The following is a 14,778-nucleotide window of genomic DNA, read 5'->3' as shown; positions in this document are numbered from 1 at the left end:
CTCTTTTTAGCAGTTTTGTGTCTATTTAAATTCATTTTGCATTTGTCATTTTTTGTATATTTGTGGTTGTTTTCTGTCTCTTTTTAGCAGTTTTGCCTTCATTTGTGGATTATTTTGCACATCTTTAAGGTCTTTTTGTATCTCTGTGTTTGTTTTGTGTCTATTTTTAGTTGTTTTGTGTCTCTTTGTGATCATTTTGCATCTCTTTGTTATTGTTACATGTCTCCTTGTATACATTTTGTGTCTGTTTGTGGTCATTTTTGCTTGTTGGTGGTGGTTTTTTGTCTCTTTGTAGCTGTTTTACATCCATTTGTGGTCATTTTGCATCACTTTAAGCTCATTTTTTTTTCTATTTGTTGCTGTTTTCTGTCTCTCTTTAGCTCTTTTGCATCTATTTGTGCTAGTTTTGCATCTCTTCTAGGTGGATTTTGTCTATTTGTGGCTGTTTTGTGTCTCTTTGTGGTAATTTTGAATCACTTTAAGGTCATTTTTTGTCTATTTTTGGTTGTTTTGTGCCTCTTTTTGGTAATTTTGAATCTCTTTATGGTCATTTCTTTGTCTATTTGTGGTAGTTTTGTGCCTCTTTTTAGCTGTTTTACTTCCATTTATGGTCATTTTGCATCTCTTTGTCATTGTTTCATGTCTCCTTGTATGTATTTTGCGTCATTTTGTGGTCAGTTTATGTCTCTTTTAGGCTTTTATGTGTGTTTTTGGTCATTTTGCATCTCTTTGTGATAATTTTGTGTCACATCATGTTCATTTTGCACCTCTGTTTAGTTGCTCTGATTTTGTATTTGTTTAGTGTCTCTTTGTGATTGTTTTGCATCCTTTTGTGGTCCTTCTGTGTCGCTTCATGTTGATTTTGTGTCATTTTGTGGTCATTTTACGTCTCTTTGTCTGTTTTTTTAGATATAATTTAACTCTGTACATTCAGTTACATTACTTTCTTCTCTTTTGTGCAGGGCTTGGAGGCAGTAATCTCAGAGAGAAAGATGTGCAACGGTGGACAAAAACCCACAACAAGATGGATAAATACCAGGAATGATGAGAATTTGTGTCTTTCTCTGGGTTTAGTTTAGTTAGTATTAGTTTTTATTGTATAGTATTCCTTACAGACTTAGAATTTTATTTTGGGGGGTCTGCTAGAACATGTTTACCTGCTTTAATGTTCACAAACACATAATTTTTTTTCCTACTGGCAGAAATAGTAGAATATGGGCTCTTTAATAAATCATCAAAACTGTCAATCCACTTATAAACTCAGTGCCAGCGCACTGCTTTGTTTCTGTAGCAATATGGAAGCTGCTGTTAGAGTGTTGGTCAGAGGAGTCAACAACTTTTTGACTAAGAAATGATGCTTGTTTAAGATCAACATTGGGAGATGAACATTGGGGGGTTCAGCACGTGTTAAAGACCATTAGTCATGGATCTTATCACGTCACTCCAGTCTGAGACACAATCTTCTTCAGAAGCTTCTTTCTTTGTGTGTCAACTTTTCTGAAGTCCATCCACCACAACTGTTGTCAGAACATCTTCACACTTAAAACCTGTTCATTTGGGCCCAAAGAGACTATAAACAACAAACTAGAAATAACCTGCAGATTCATCCTGCTCCGTTTAGTGTGAAAGGTCAACGGTTAGACATAAAGAGACACAAAATGGCCATGAAAGATTAACAAAGTGATGCAAAATTACCACAGAGAGAATCAGAACAACCACAAAGTGATACAAAATGACCCACAAAGGAACACAAAACAACCACAAAGCGATGCAAAATTACCACAAATTGGACGTAAAACAGCTAAAAACAGACACCAAGCAATCACAAAGCGACCAAAAATGCCCACAAAGTGACACAAAACAACTAAAAAGAAACACAAAACAACCACAAAGAGATGCAAAATGACCACAAATGGACACAAAATGACCATAAATAGGCAAAAAACAACCACAAGAGACACAAAACAACTAAAAATAGATGCAAAATGACAACAAAGAGATGCAAAATGACCATAAATAGACACCAAACAACCAGGAAGAGATGCAAAGCCATCAAAAATAGACACAAAAGCACAACATAAATGCACAAAGCAGCTAGAAAGAGAAACAAAACAACCATAAAAAGACAAAAAACTATGACAAGTTGCAAAATGACCACAGAAAGAACAAACGACCATAAAGATAAACAAAAATAAGCACAGTAACACTAAACAACAACAAAAGTTCATATCATTGCAGCAGAAAATATGTTTAACTTTTGATCCTGAACTGTCACATTTCTCAGAGGAAATTAAAACAACGTATAAACAACATATAAACAACATATATACAACGTATATACAACGTATAAACAGCACAAACTGAGCTCAGCACCAAATGAAAGCCTCCTCCTGCTGCAGCTTTTTGATTTTCTGAGTAGCGGTGAGCATGGGGCGTTCAGGGACGCTGGGTGTTCTGTGTTTCTGACCTCTTACACTCAGACGGTCGCTGTGATCAAAGCTGAGCAGAACAAAGCCGACTTTAAATCTCCGACTCGTCCAGTCGGTTTAAGTGGAAAAGCTTCAGTCTGAGCTGGATGACAGGCGAATGCTGACATCACTGCATGAAATAGACTCATTTACTAGAAAAAGTCCTGATTTTAAAAAGTAAATATTGGGTGAAATCAAGAAAATGTCATTTAAAGAATTAAAAATTCTGCATAGAGTGTTTATTTTATTATTTTATTACTGATGTATCAGTGAGTAAAGGTTGGATGTTGTTCTTAAACAATGGCAATATAGACATTCTGATTCTGGTTCTGAAAAATAGACACAAAACAACCACAAATAGACACAAAACAACCACAAATAGACACAAAACAACCATAAAGAGATGCAAAATGACCACAAATAGACACAAAACAATCACAAAGAGATATAAAACTATCAAAAATAGACACAAAAGCACAACAAAGATGTGCAAAGCAGCCACAAAGGGACACACAACAACCATAAAAAGACAACAACCTACCACAAGAGTTGTAAAATGGCAACAGAAAGACACGTAAAGGCCTAAAAAAGACATAAATTGAGCACAAATGTACACAAGGAGGCGCGAAACAATGACAAAGCGACAAAAAACAACTAATAAGATGCACAAAACAACCACAAAGAGATGCAAAACTATCAAATAATGATACAAAAGACAACAAAGACACACAAAACAGCTAAAAAGAGACCAGCCATAGTAAGACAAAAAACTACCGCAAGAATGACCAAAAGCAGATACATAAGGGCCTAAAAGACACATAAACTGACCACAAAGATACGCAAAATGTACACAAGGAGACAGGAAACAATGACAACAAGATGTAAAACAACCACAAAGAGACACAAAACAACCACAAGTAGAAAAAAATTACCTTAGAGAGATGCAAAATGACCACAAATGGATGTAAAACTGCTAAAAAGAGAGAAAAAAAACAACCACAAAGAGACAAAAATGATCAGAGACACAAAACATCTGAAAAGAGACACAAAATGACCATAAATGGACATAAAACAATGAAAATAGAACAAAGATGTTCAAAACTATCAAAAATAGACAAAAACTACCAAATGAGTTGCAAAACGCCCACAAAAAAAATGACCACAAATAAAGTTGCGTTACCATAAAGTGTTCAAAATTCAAAGAATACACTCACACTGCCTTCATTAAGATGTGGACGCACTTTAAAAAATAATGTGCTGGATCAAAAAAGAAAAAATATAGAGGATTTTCACTGACAAAAGGATTGGAAGTAGAAAGTTTTGAAGTTGATTAATTATAAAAAATCAAGTTGCTCCAACTATTTAAGGACGATTGTTAAGTTTCATTTACTATGAAAGCAAGTTTTTAAGTTTTTTGCTCCAATTTTAAGGAGAAGAAGTTTTTACCTCAAGGTCCAGAAAATTCTTGTTATCCAGCCTTAAATTCAGTTTTAATCAACAATAACGCACAAAAAGAGTTTAAGTTGCACAATATTAAGTTGATGCAACATCATTTAAATAATATTTGTAACTTAAATCGTTTATCTAAATCAGTAAATTAGTATTCTTCTCTCGCAGCCATGTATTTATTGAAATGGTGCTGAATTAACACGAATTATTTTATAGATTTTGGACTTTTAATCTGAAAAACTCATTTCAGCATCAACTCAGACAGGAAGCTCATCATTAGTCACCTGCTCAAGATCAAATATCTCAGTTTGAAAGTTTTATTTTAATGTTCTCATGTTAAAAAAACTGTTGCTCTCTTCTTTTTTTTGGTCAAATGCATGATGTGGTTAAAATGTTCCTGCAGGATGAATTCATCTTGTTTCATGTCTTCAGTAGAATAAAGACGTTTCAACTCCGGGGTCTGACTCTCAACTTCGCTTCACGCGCAGAAGTTGAACTTGCGCGCGTGCATGATCGCTCGTGCACGCTCCTGAGCGTGCGTGTCGGTGCGTGTTGGAGGGTGGGAGGTATAAAACGGGTCTAACAGGCCGCAGAGCTGCAGAGCTGCCGTCCGGACTGAAGCTTCTCCTCCAGGCATGATGTTCCCCTGCAGCGCGCTGCCGCCGCCCCTCTACCCGGGCTTCCTGCGTCCCCCGGCGGGTCTCTCCTCTCCCATCAACCGGTCTCTGCCCTCCGGCTTCCTGGTGGAGGATCTGCTCCGGCTGCAGCCCGTCGGTTACATACATCGGACTTTCTCCTCCAGGAGTCCCGGGGACATCCTCCAGCTCAGCACCGGGCCGGGCTCCTGTCCCCGGGCGTCTGGACCCGGAACAGACCGGTCAGTGCTGCAGAGCTCCGGGCCTCCGAACCGCGGCAGCCCCGGACCTCCGCACACCGCCTGCCCCGACTCCGGGTACCTCAAGTTCGGCGTCAGTGCGATCCTGGCCCCGTCAACACGGAGCGGTGGGTCACAAAAATATATTTGTTTACTTAACAATAAAAGTTATTATTAATATTATTATTATTATTGGTAGTAATATTTATTAGTTTTTTATTGTAATATTTTTGATATTTGTCAATAAAGGATAGAAAAAATATTCTAATTTAATCTAAAGTACCATTTTTACACTTAACAAGCACATTCCAAGTAAAAATTCTGCATCTAAAATCCAATCAAAGTTTAAAGGCGTTTCACTCTAATTTATTCAACATGAATTACAGAAAATGTGACGATTTATGTGATGTTTGTCTAATTTTCATTTTGTACTGGATTTTTTGGGGATAACTGGTTATTTTAGGGGTTGTATGAGTTTAGATGGTAGTTCATTTTTTTGTACAACTGCCCCAATATGCCAAAATATAAAAATTCTACTGCTTTATTCCCCACAGATTTTTTTTTGTATTTTCTCTGCATGTTTTATGTTTTTATGCAAAATCTTCTTGTTTAAATCTTAATTTGAAAAGAAAAGCTTGTCCTTAAAGTTAAAATAAATGCAGATAAGTAGATAAAGTGTACAAAATAGTGATTTTATGCCACAGAAGCTGTAATTCTTTAACCAGATTCCTGATTTTGAAGCATTTGTGGTTTTCAGTCCAGAGTCTTCAGACCAAATCCTTCCCACTGCCGTTCTTTGATGGGACTCTTCATCCTTTCATCAGAGCCTCTTATTTCACAGGTAAGTCATTAATTTACAGCTGAATTTGTTTTGTGTTTTTTTGAGAAAACCTTCTTTATAAGAGATAAATCTTCACTTTTACCACTTTTTTCATGCATATTTTTTTACATTTACTGTATTCTGGGCCTAATTCTGAGGATATTTACTTCATTTTCACTCTGATATCCACCTCTACTTACAATAAGATGCATAAAATCTGCATTTTTCTGCCTCTAAATGTGAGCACAGGTTTGGATAAATGACTATAAAGGCCCACAGAGGCCTGAAAGCATCGGCAGGCCTCAGGGCCTCTGAATGAAGTGATTATTATTACTGCTAGGAAGTCACAAAGTCGAATTAATAATAATAATAATAATAAATTTTATTTATAAAGCGCTTTTCCAAAAGCTCAAAGACGCTGGAATTAAAGGTACAAAGAGACACAAAAACAATTATTTATAGCTGTTAGCTTTCAAATTGATCAAATATTTAGATCATTTATCTATTCGTTGAAGTACTTTTTAAAAAAAATTAAAAGTCTAAATTCTGATTCCGGCTTCTTAGATGTAAATATTTTCTGCTTTCTTTCCTCCTCTATGTCAGTAAACAAGACATTCATCACAGTTTTCTGACATTAATAGACCAAACAACTAAATGATTAATCAGGAAAATATTCAACAGATTAATTGTAAATGTGCTCAGGGGGCCGGTAATCTCATTAACTGTAACACAAGATTTATCATTAACTAGTTTATTCATTCAATAATTGTTTCTTTCAAAGCAAAAATATCAAATATTTGCTGTTTTGTGAGATTTTAATGTTTTTTCTTTATTATGTGTGACAATAAACTGAACATATTCAAATTTTTAGACAAAACAAGACGTCGCTTTTGTCATTTTTCACAGTTATACCAGCAATTAATGGCCATTTGATTAAAATAATAGTAAAGTTATGTTATTTCTACACAAAGTACTGTCCTATAGGGAAATAAAATTACAGATTTACCCAATTAATTTAAATTTAGAGTGGAGTTAAGATTAATTAGGGTCTAAATATGGCAACCTTTACAGTTTTACTTAAAGAAAGGCTCATATTGAATGTAATGCGATCAGTTACAGTTGACTAATAGCCGATAATAAGATGGTTTAATTATAAAAAATAAAAAAATACAAGCAAAAAAAAAAAATGGAGACCAAAGAACACAAGAAATTTAAAATAAATGTAATAATAAAATAATAATGATGAAAGCAGAAAATTATATAAACTAAAAATAAAAATATATACATCTTATTTTTTAAAAATACATTAATTAGAAATAATAAAAAATAAAATAAAAGGATGACTGCAGCCTTCTATTTTACACTTTGTTTTTTCAGAATAATTAAATAGAAGAGTCAATTTTAATGTTACATTTTTTTTAATACTTTTAAAAATAAAACCAGCCAGAAACATCTGCATTTATTATTTAATTTATACATACGCATAAAACTTTTAGGGTTTTTTGTCTGTCTTGACCTCATTAATGTAATTAAAATAATTTAGAAGCTGATTTGGTGTCATTTTAAGCATTTTTGGTCCATTTTTGTAAAAATATCGCACAGTGAAAACAACTACACCTGTAAAAACAAAAGGAAAACACACTAGATTTTTTAAACTTTAGCATAAATATGTTAAAATCTGAATAATAAAACTCTTTTTGACATTTAATGGATCCCAGAGTGAACCAAAAAAACTTTTCATAGGCAGTGAGCATTTAAATCTCTTCTGTATTTTGCACTCAGCTGTAATTAAAGAAGAAGGGAGACACTTTTATTAATTTTAAAGCTTCTAATTTCACATATTTGTAGCTTAGAAGTTGCTGTTAATTCCCAGACCTCCGTTTAAGAGCAACTAATTTCACATTAAAACTAACTTTAGATGCAGTTAAATTGGAGTATTTTCATAATTAGCTCCAATACTGTGGAATAAATCACCCCTTTAAGTCGTTTAATTAGACTTTTATTGCACATGTTTGTTTTTTCCGTCTGTTCCGTGTCCATCCTGGGAATCCGTCCGTCAGCTCAGGATCTCGTCCGTCCGTCTGAAGGCCTCTTTAGGCGTCTTGCTGACTGCTGACATTAGCACCAGTTGTCCTAATCTACAAATTAGTCCGGTTTGTTCCGCCTTAAATGTATTAGTGCCGTTTGTCATGGTCTAAATGCGAGGCGGGTATCTTCCCAGCTCGGGAACTCGGCGCCTCTTCACGCGCCGTCGTTTTCCCACCAAGCCCCTCCACCGGCCCACAAAGCCCCCGGAGCCGTGACCAATCAGAGGCAAAACCACACACACATCAGCCGCTTTCAGCCTCGTTAGGCAGCGTTTGACACCTTCTAGATCTCTGTTTGCCACTTTAGACACTCTGACTTCTCAGTTTTATCAGTTCACTGCAAATACAAAGCAGCCAAGAACGTTAAAGAACAAGAAAAATGTCACATAGATGCCTTTTTCCTGCTAATTTTATGCACACTTTCCTACAAATTACACATTTTCATTAAAATCCTGCACATTTTGCCTCTAATTCTAAAGGAAATTGAGAAATTTTTAGCTGCTGCTGTTTTAAAGTTTAGCTTTTTTGGAATAAAGTGTGACTTACATGGCAGGTAAGTAAAAAAAAAAATAGACAAAAGCACCTCATAATGATGATTTTTCTTGGCTCTGAGCTCTGTAAGTTATACATGTGCATCAGTAAATCTGCTTTTAACCCTCATGCTGTCTTCATTTACAGGCACCAAAAAAACATTGTTTCCTTGTCTGAAAAAAAAACCCAAAATTTAGCCAAAAAAATTCCCCAGATTTCTGAAAATTTGCAAAACCTTCAGGAAGAAAATTCCAATAATTCCTTAAAAGTTTCCCATAAAAGTTTTATTTAAAAAAAAATCCCCCAAATTTGGCAAGAAATTCTTGTAAATATCTTCAAAAAATGAGTAAAAATCTTCCAAAAAAATCCTAAAAATGTCTAAAGTGATTACATATATATCAGTAAAACTTCTGATATTTTCTTTAAGAACATTCACATAAAAAGCAACCAAAATCCAGCAAATTTCAATGGATTTTGGTAGATTTTTATGTGATTGTTCTTCAGAAACATTTTTAACATTTCTTTTTTTCCACCAAAAAATGTTGAAATATTTCCCAGAAATGTTGAAAATGTGGACATCAGAAGTTTCACTGTGAAAATATATTATTTCCCACATTTTCAAACTTTAAAACGGGTCAGTTTTGACCCGCAGGACGACATGAGGGTTAATTAATGTTTCACTGCATGTCGGTAGTTTGCAGCTGCAGGAAGGTAAACAGACGTAAAGCTCTGCTGGAATTCAGGGCTGCTGATATTCAAATCACGCTTTATTTTGTCCTTAATGTCTGATGCATGTGTGAAAAATGTTACATGAACGCTTCTTGCTTAACTAACTGTTGCTGCTGAAACTGAAACGACGACTGGTGAAGGTTAAAATGTAAAGATATTGTTCTTTATGTAAATTATAAGACATTGTGAAGTCAGAATGCACATAACTGCTGCATTTTTTCCTTCTTCTGCAGTCTACGGAAATAATATTTTCAAATAATCATTGCATGACTCAAGTCAAATACTTAACGATGGATAAATACTGTCGATAGAAATGATTTTCTTGGAAATATCTAGCAATTTACAGCTAAACAATGCAGATTTTTAGAAAACTGTGAGGAAAATTTGCAAAAAATACAGAAGCTTCTGTATTTTACAGCAAATGTTAGGAAAATTTTCCTCATAATTTCCTAAAAATTAGGCGTTTAGTTGGAACTCACAGGATGTTTCTGAAGAAAATCCTTCAGATTCAGGGCGAATTATAAAGAAAATGGAAAAAGTGCAACAGACTGATGAGTTTTTAGTAAAAAACTCGTAAATGATGAGTAAGCTGGGTGAAAAACAATTAATTAACTAAGCCAGTCTCCAACAGAGGTCCTAAAAAGAAACAAAAATGATGCAAAAACGGTAAATCTGAGAAAATGAGGCTCACTGAGTGCCTTTATTTTTCAGCTTCTGTATTTTATAGTCAATTTTTGTGAAATTTTCATTAAAATTTCTGAAAAATTAGCTGTTTAGTTGTAAATTACAGGATGTTTCCAAGGAAATCATGCAGATTTGGAGCTAATTAAAAGGAAAATAGAAAAAGTTATTGGTAAGCAACTCATAAATGATGCGTCGGCTTGGTGAGAAATGGTTAATTGACTCACGGAGGCCCATTTTCTCTCTGATTTACTGTTTCTTGCACATTTTGTTTCTTTTTAGAACCTCTGTTGGCGACTGGCTTAGTTAATGAACAATTTTCACCCATTATTTCTATGTTTTTTACTAAAACCTCATAGACTTTTTTTAAATTTATTTTTTAGAATTAGCCCAGAATCTGAAGGATTTTCTGAGGAAACATCCTGTGATTTCCAAGTAAACAGCAATTTGTTTTAGAAAATTATGAGGAAAAATTCCAGGAAATTTGCTGTAAAATACAGACACTTTAAAATAAAAACACTTAGTGAACCTCATTTTCTCTCTAATTAACTCTTAACTGTTTTAGTTTCCTGTTAATTCACTACAAATCTGAAGGATTTTCTTGGAAACATTCTGTAATGTACAATTAAACAGCTAATTTTGGGGAAATTATGAGGAAAAATTCCAGGAAATTTGCTAAAAAATCCAGGCATTTTAAAATAAATGTGCTCAATGAGCCTCATTTTCTCTAATTTACTGTTTTTGCAGCACTTTTTAGAACCTTTGTTGGAGACTGGGCTGATATGTAGATCTTGCATTAAAAATCGGCCGTTTCCAGCTGGAATAGTCATTTACCACATTTACAATGTCTACACTGGATTTATCATTCATTTAATCTTATCTTCATTAAAAAAAACTGCTTTTCTTTAAAAATAAGGGCATTTCTAAGTGACCCTGAACTTTTGAACAGCCGTGCATATACCACACCAGTAGAAATATTACATTTACGTCACTACTCTTTATTGCTAATAGTTCTAATGGGTTCAATACTTGGTCCAACACTCTTTAACATTTACATCAACAACATAACTCATGCCGTAACATCTGTCTGTACGCCGATGACACCATTGTCTATACATCTATTTCCTCCCTCCACACTGCCCTGTCTGCGCTACAGATACACATACGTATCGCTTGTTGTTCAAAAAATCAGCTAGAGAAACACTTCAGGACCACTGCATCTGTTTATAGCCTTTCTATTTTAAAAGTCTTTGTCAGTCAGTGTTTATTATATTAGATAGATAAGAAGAGATTACTGACAAATACACAAATAAAAATGCTTAAAATGCAGAAATGTAATGAATTCTTTGCCTTATTTCCAGTGTTTTTGGTGCTAACATCTGTAATAATGCTGCTGAGGAGGCTGGAGCTCCACAGCCTTTAATGGGGCTGTAATATAGCGGCCTGTCGACGGCCTTTTCCACTCAATTCATTACGACACAATCGGCGTCCTGTGTGCATTTGCAGCCCATACAAGCCTCCTTCATGCTTCATTAGAGGCGATGTGAGCCGAGCTCCGGAGGGCCGCCTCATTAGCATCAGCCTCTGTCTCCAGCGCTCGACAAATTGGCCTCTTCAGCGTCAGATTTCAGGCAGAACGGGGATGAAAACAGGGTGGGCTCGTTACGGAGACGAGAAGCGACGGACGCCCACGGAAAAACTAATTAAATACTCATCAGTGAAATTTAAATATGTGATAATGATTCAGAAGAAAAGGGATCATTGTGAGCCTTTCCTGGAGTTAAAAGAAACGTTTTAGTCACATTTTTAATCCTTTTTGTATCATTTTTCTCATTTAGTGTTTGTTTGCAGCCATTTTCTGTGTCATTTCAGCTGTTTCTGTATGGTTTTGGTCATTTGAGCGATACTTTGGTCATTTTGTATCTCAGTTTAGTCATTTTAGTCCAATTTTTTTGTCATTTTTGTGTCATATTTTGTCCTTTTTGGTTTCATTTTACATCCGTTTGTGAAAATTTTCTGCATTGTTTCAGCTGTTTCTGTATGATTTTGATCATTTTAGTGATACTTGGGTTGTTTATGTCTCATTTTTGGTCCTTTTGTGTCTAATTTTGGTCATTTTGTGTTTAATTTTGGTCATTTTGTGTTTAATTTTGGTGATTTTTTGTGTTGTTTAGTCATATTTTTTGTCATTTTGTGTCATTTTGCATCTGCAGCCATTTTCTGTGTCATTTCAACTGTGTGATTTTGATCATTTTGTCTCATTTTGATCTTTTTGTATCTCATTTTGGTCATTTCTTGTGTTGTTTTTGTCATGTTTGCGGCCATTTTGTGTCTCATTTTAGTCATATTTTGTGTTGTTTTAGTCTCATGTTTTGTACTTTTTGTGTCATTTTGGTAATTTTTAGTGTCATTTTGGTCATGATATGTTTGCTTTTGGTCATGTTGCTTCACATTTTTGTCCTTTTTGTGTCATTTTGCGTATGTTTGCGACCATTTTCGGTGTCGTTTCAACTGTTTCTGTATGATTTTGGTCATTTTAGTGATACTTCGGTTGTTTATGTCTCATTTTGATCACTTTGTGTCTAATTTTGGCCGGTTTTAATGTCTCATTGTGGTAATTTTTAGTGTCATTTTGGTCCTGGTTTTTACAGTTTCTGACTTATAAATGGTGTCATTTTAGTGATTTTACTGATAAATCATTTTTGCACAGGGGTTAAACTGGAATAATTACTCAAATATGCAGACCAAAAACTTTCTCTTACCGTCAAAGCAACACACAGCTGAGTCTGTCATCGAAAAAAAAAAAAAAAATATATATATATATATATATATATATTTTTTTTTTTATAGATTCTGGTTCAAATGCTTAAAGTTTTCTTAAAAAGGCTGTAGAATACCGTGTTTTTGACAAAATATCGCAATTCAGAGCCTGTTTTTGGTTCCTTTTCCTGGTGGAATCACAATTCACACAATCTGACAACTGATAAATGGTGTTTTGTTTTTTCTTTAAAGGAAAACATGCTTTCTTGTGGTTCTGAGGGTTTAAATGGATCTCTAAAGGCCTCTGGACATCCTGATCACTTCCTGTTTGATCTGTTGCTGACTCCTAAATACACCCTTATCCATTAAATTTAGCTGAAATCTCACTTTCTTACTTTTAGACGATTTTGCTTTGCTAAATCCACGTATTTTTTTTTTTTAATTGACAGGGAAACTACTGGTGAAGAACGCCCCCAGACAGAATAATTGACTTTAAGTGTTTCCTGTTTGGTTCCTGCAGCTTCCTCCTCGGTGGTTCCGGTTCCGGGGACGTTTTCGTGGCCTCTGGCCCCCAGAGGGAAGCCCAGGAGGGGGATGCTGAGGCGGGCCGTGTTCTCAGACCTGCAGAGGAAGGCGCTGGAGAGAACCTTCCAGAAACAGAAGTACATCAGCAAACCAGACAGGAAGAAGCTGGCCGGGAAGCTGGGACTCAAAGACTCACAGGTAGAAAACAAAAAGACAATAAAGACACAACAAAGACATAAACAGACAGCTGACTGAACACAGAGAATGTTTCATCTCTTCATATATTCTACATTTAACCCTTTAAATCAAAGAAAACCAGCAGTTTACAGTCAGACTCGTGTTTTCTGCCCTCTAGTGGATCATCAGTGAAGTGCAGAAAAACACGTTTCTGTAGTAAAACGAGCAAATTCTTCATTTTTTTCTTATATGCAGAAAAAACAAAATACTATAGCGATAATATATGTGTAGATTAAAATATTAACTTTACATTTTTGCATTTTTATCAGTTGTATATTCTTTTAACTATCTGAATTAATCCAGTTACAGAGTGAAACGTCATCTTTATAGGACATTTGAAGCAGCAGTTGTGTTTCAACTGTGCGAAAACAGATTTTTTTTTTTTTTTTACATTTTGTGTAATATAACTTTATCAATATGTACATATACAATATAGACCACATGCAAATGTAGAAACAGTATAAGAAATTTAAATAAACGCAGATAAAACTAAAATAAATAGTCGTCAAAAAATTTTTAAAAATTCAGTTTAATAAATAATATTGTATAGTTTTGGTCCTAATGCTAGAATTACTTGGGGAATTCTGTAGGGTTTTAATATTAATATTTAATTTAGTCTGGTGAATTTATATAATTATTGATATTTTAGGGTCTTAACTGTAATATTTAAAGTGGTGAGTTAAATTTATAAAATACATAACATTGTAGGGCTTTAACTTAATATTTACTTAAGTCACATAAATAACATGCAGCACTGTTGGGTCTTAACTTTAATATTTAGACTTGTTAGGTAAATAAATTTAATCCTAAACTAAATTTTCATTTTTTTTCTTATTTTGGTCATTTTTTGTTTCATTTTGGTCATTTTTTGTCTCATTTTGGTCATTTTGTGTCTCATTTTGGTCATTTTTAGCCTAATTTAGGTCATTTCTAGTGTAATTCTGGTCATTTTGTGTCTCATTTTGGTCATTCGGGTTTTAACTTAATATTTACTTGTCATATTTTTTTGCCGGGTTTGAGGTTTGTTTGTTTTGTGTCTCTTTGTATAGACAAAGGATGATTAACAAGCTAAAAACAAGAAACCCGGGTCAATATCTGCCGTTCTGCTGCTCATTTTGTCCCGTCCAGGTGAAGATCTGGTTCCAGAACCGGAGGATGAAATGGAGGAACTCGAAGGAACGCGAGCTGCTGTCGACCGGAGGCTGCCGCCAGCAGACGCTCCCCACCAAGACCAACCCCCACCCGGACCTCACCGACGTGGGCTCCGACTTCTGCAGCCGGCTGGGCAGGACGACGGCCGAGAGCCAGGAGCCGAACCACCTCCACCACCAGAACCTTCACCACCACCACCACCACCACCACCACCATCATCTTCATCAGCATCAGAGCCCTTCGTCTCCATCGGAGTCCAGCAAACAGTCGGAGTCCGACGGCGAAGAAATCACCGTTTCCTGAAGCAGCGGCCGAAGCTGCTCTGTACATAGATGTATGTTCTGTTTATATCCTCGCAGTAAATAAACACAGCTTTAGATTTAATATTTGTAGAGCGAAATGTTTTAATATACAAAATGTTTCTCACTTCTTTATATTTTCTCAAATAAACCCTGAAAAGTCTCA

General features: G+C 35.1%; 1 protein-coding gene across 1 annotated transcript; it reads left to right on the top strand.

The window, feature by feature from the left end:
* Positions 1-3,909: 3,909 nt before the first annotated feature.
* LOC111587547 (homeobox protein DBX1-B-like) lies at positions 3,910-14,778 on the top strand. The gene is made up of 4 exons (XM_023297563.3): positions 3,910-4,919; positions 5,549-5,632; positions 12,920-13,122; positions 14,290-14,778. Exons 1-4 carry the CDS (start codon positions 4,553-4,555, stop codon positions 14,614-14,616), a joined length of 981 nt encoding a protein of 326 aa, XP_023153331.2. The 5' UTR covers positions 3,910-4,552; the 3' UTR covers positions 14,617-14,778.

This window comes from Amphiprion ocellaris, chromosome 3 (genome assembly GCF_022539595.1).
Source record: "Amphiprion ocellaris isolate individual 3 ecotype Okinawa chromosome 3, ASM2253959v1, whole genome shotgun sequence".
Lineage (NCBI taxonomy): Eukaryota > Metazoa > Chordata > Actinopteri > Pomacentridae > Amphiprion > Amphiprion ocellaris.
This window is presented reverse-complemented; position numbering and strand designations above follow the sequence as displayed.

Coding starts and splice junctions, on each gene's coding strand:
- LOC111587547 (XM_023297563.3), top strand. CDS start 4,553: ATGATGTTCCCCTGCAGCGCGCTGCCGCCGCCCCTCTACCCGGGCTTC. Junction 4,920..5,548: donor GGCCCCGTCAACACGGAGCG/GTGGGTCACAAA, acceptor TGTGGTTTTCAG/TCCAGAGTCTTCAGACCAAA. Junction 5,633..12,919: donor CAGAGCCTCTTATTTCACAG/GTAAGTCATTAA, acceptor TGGTTCCTGCAG/CTTCCTCCTCGGTGGTTCCG.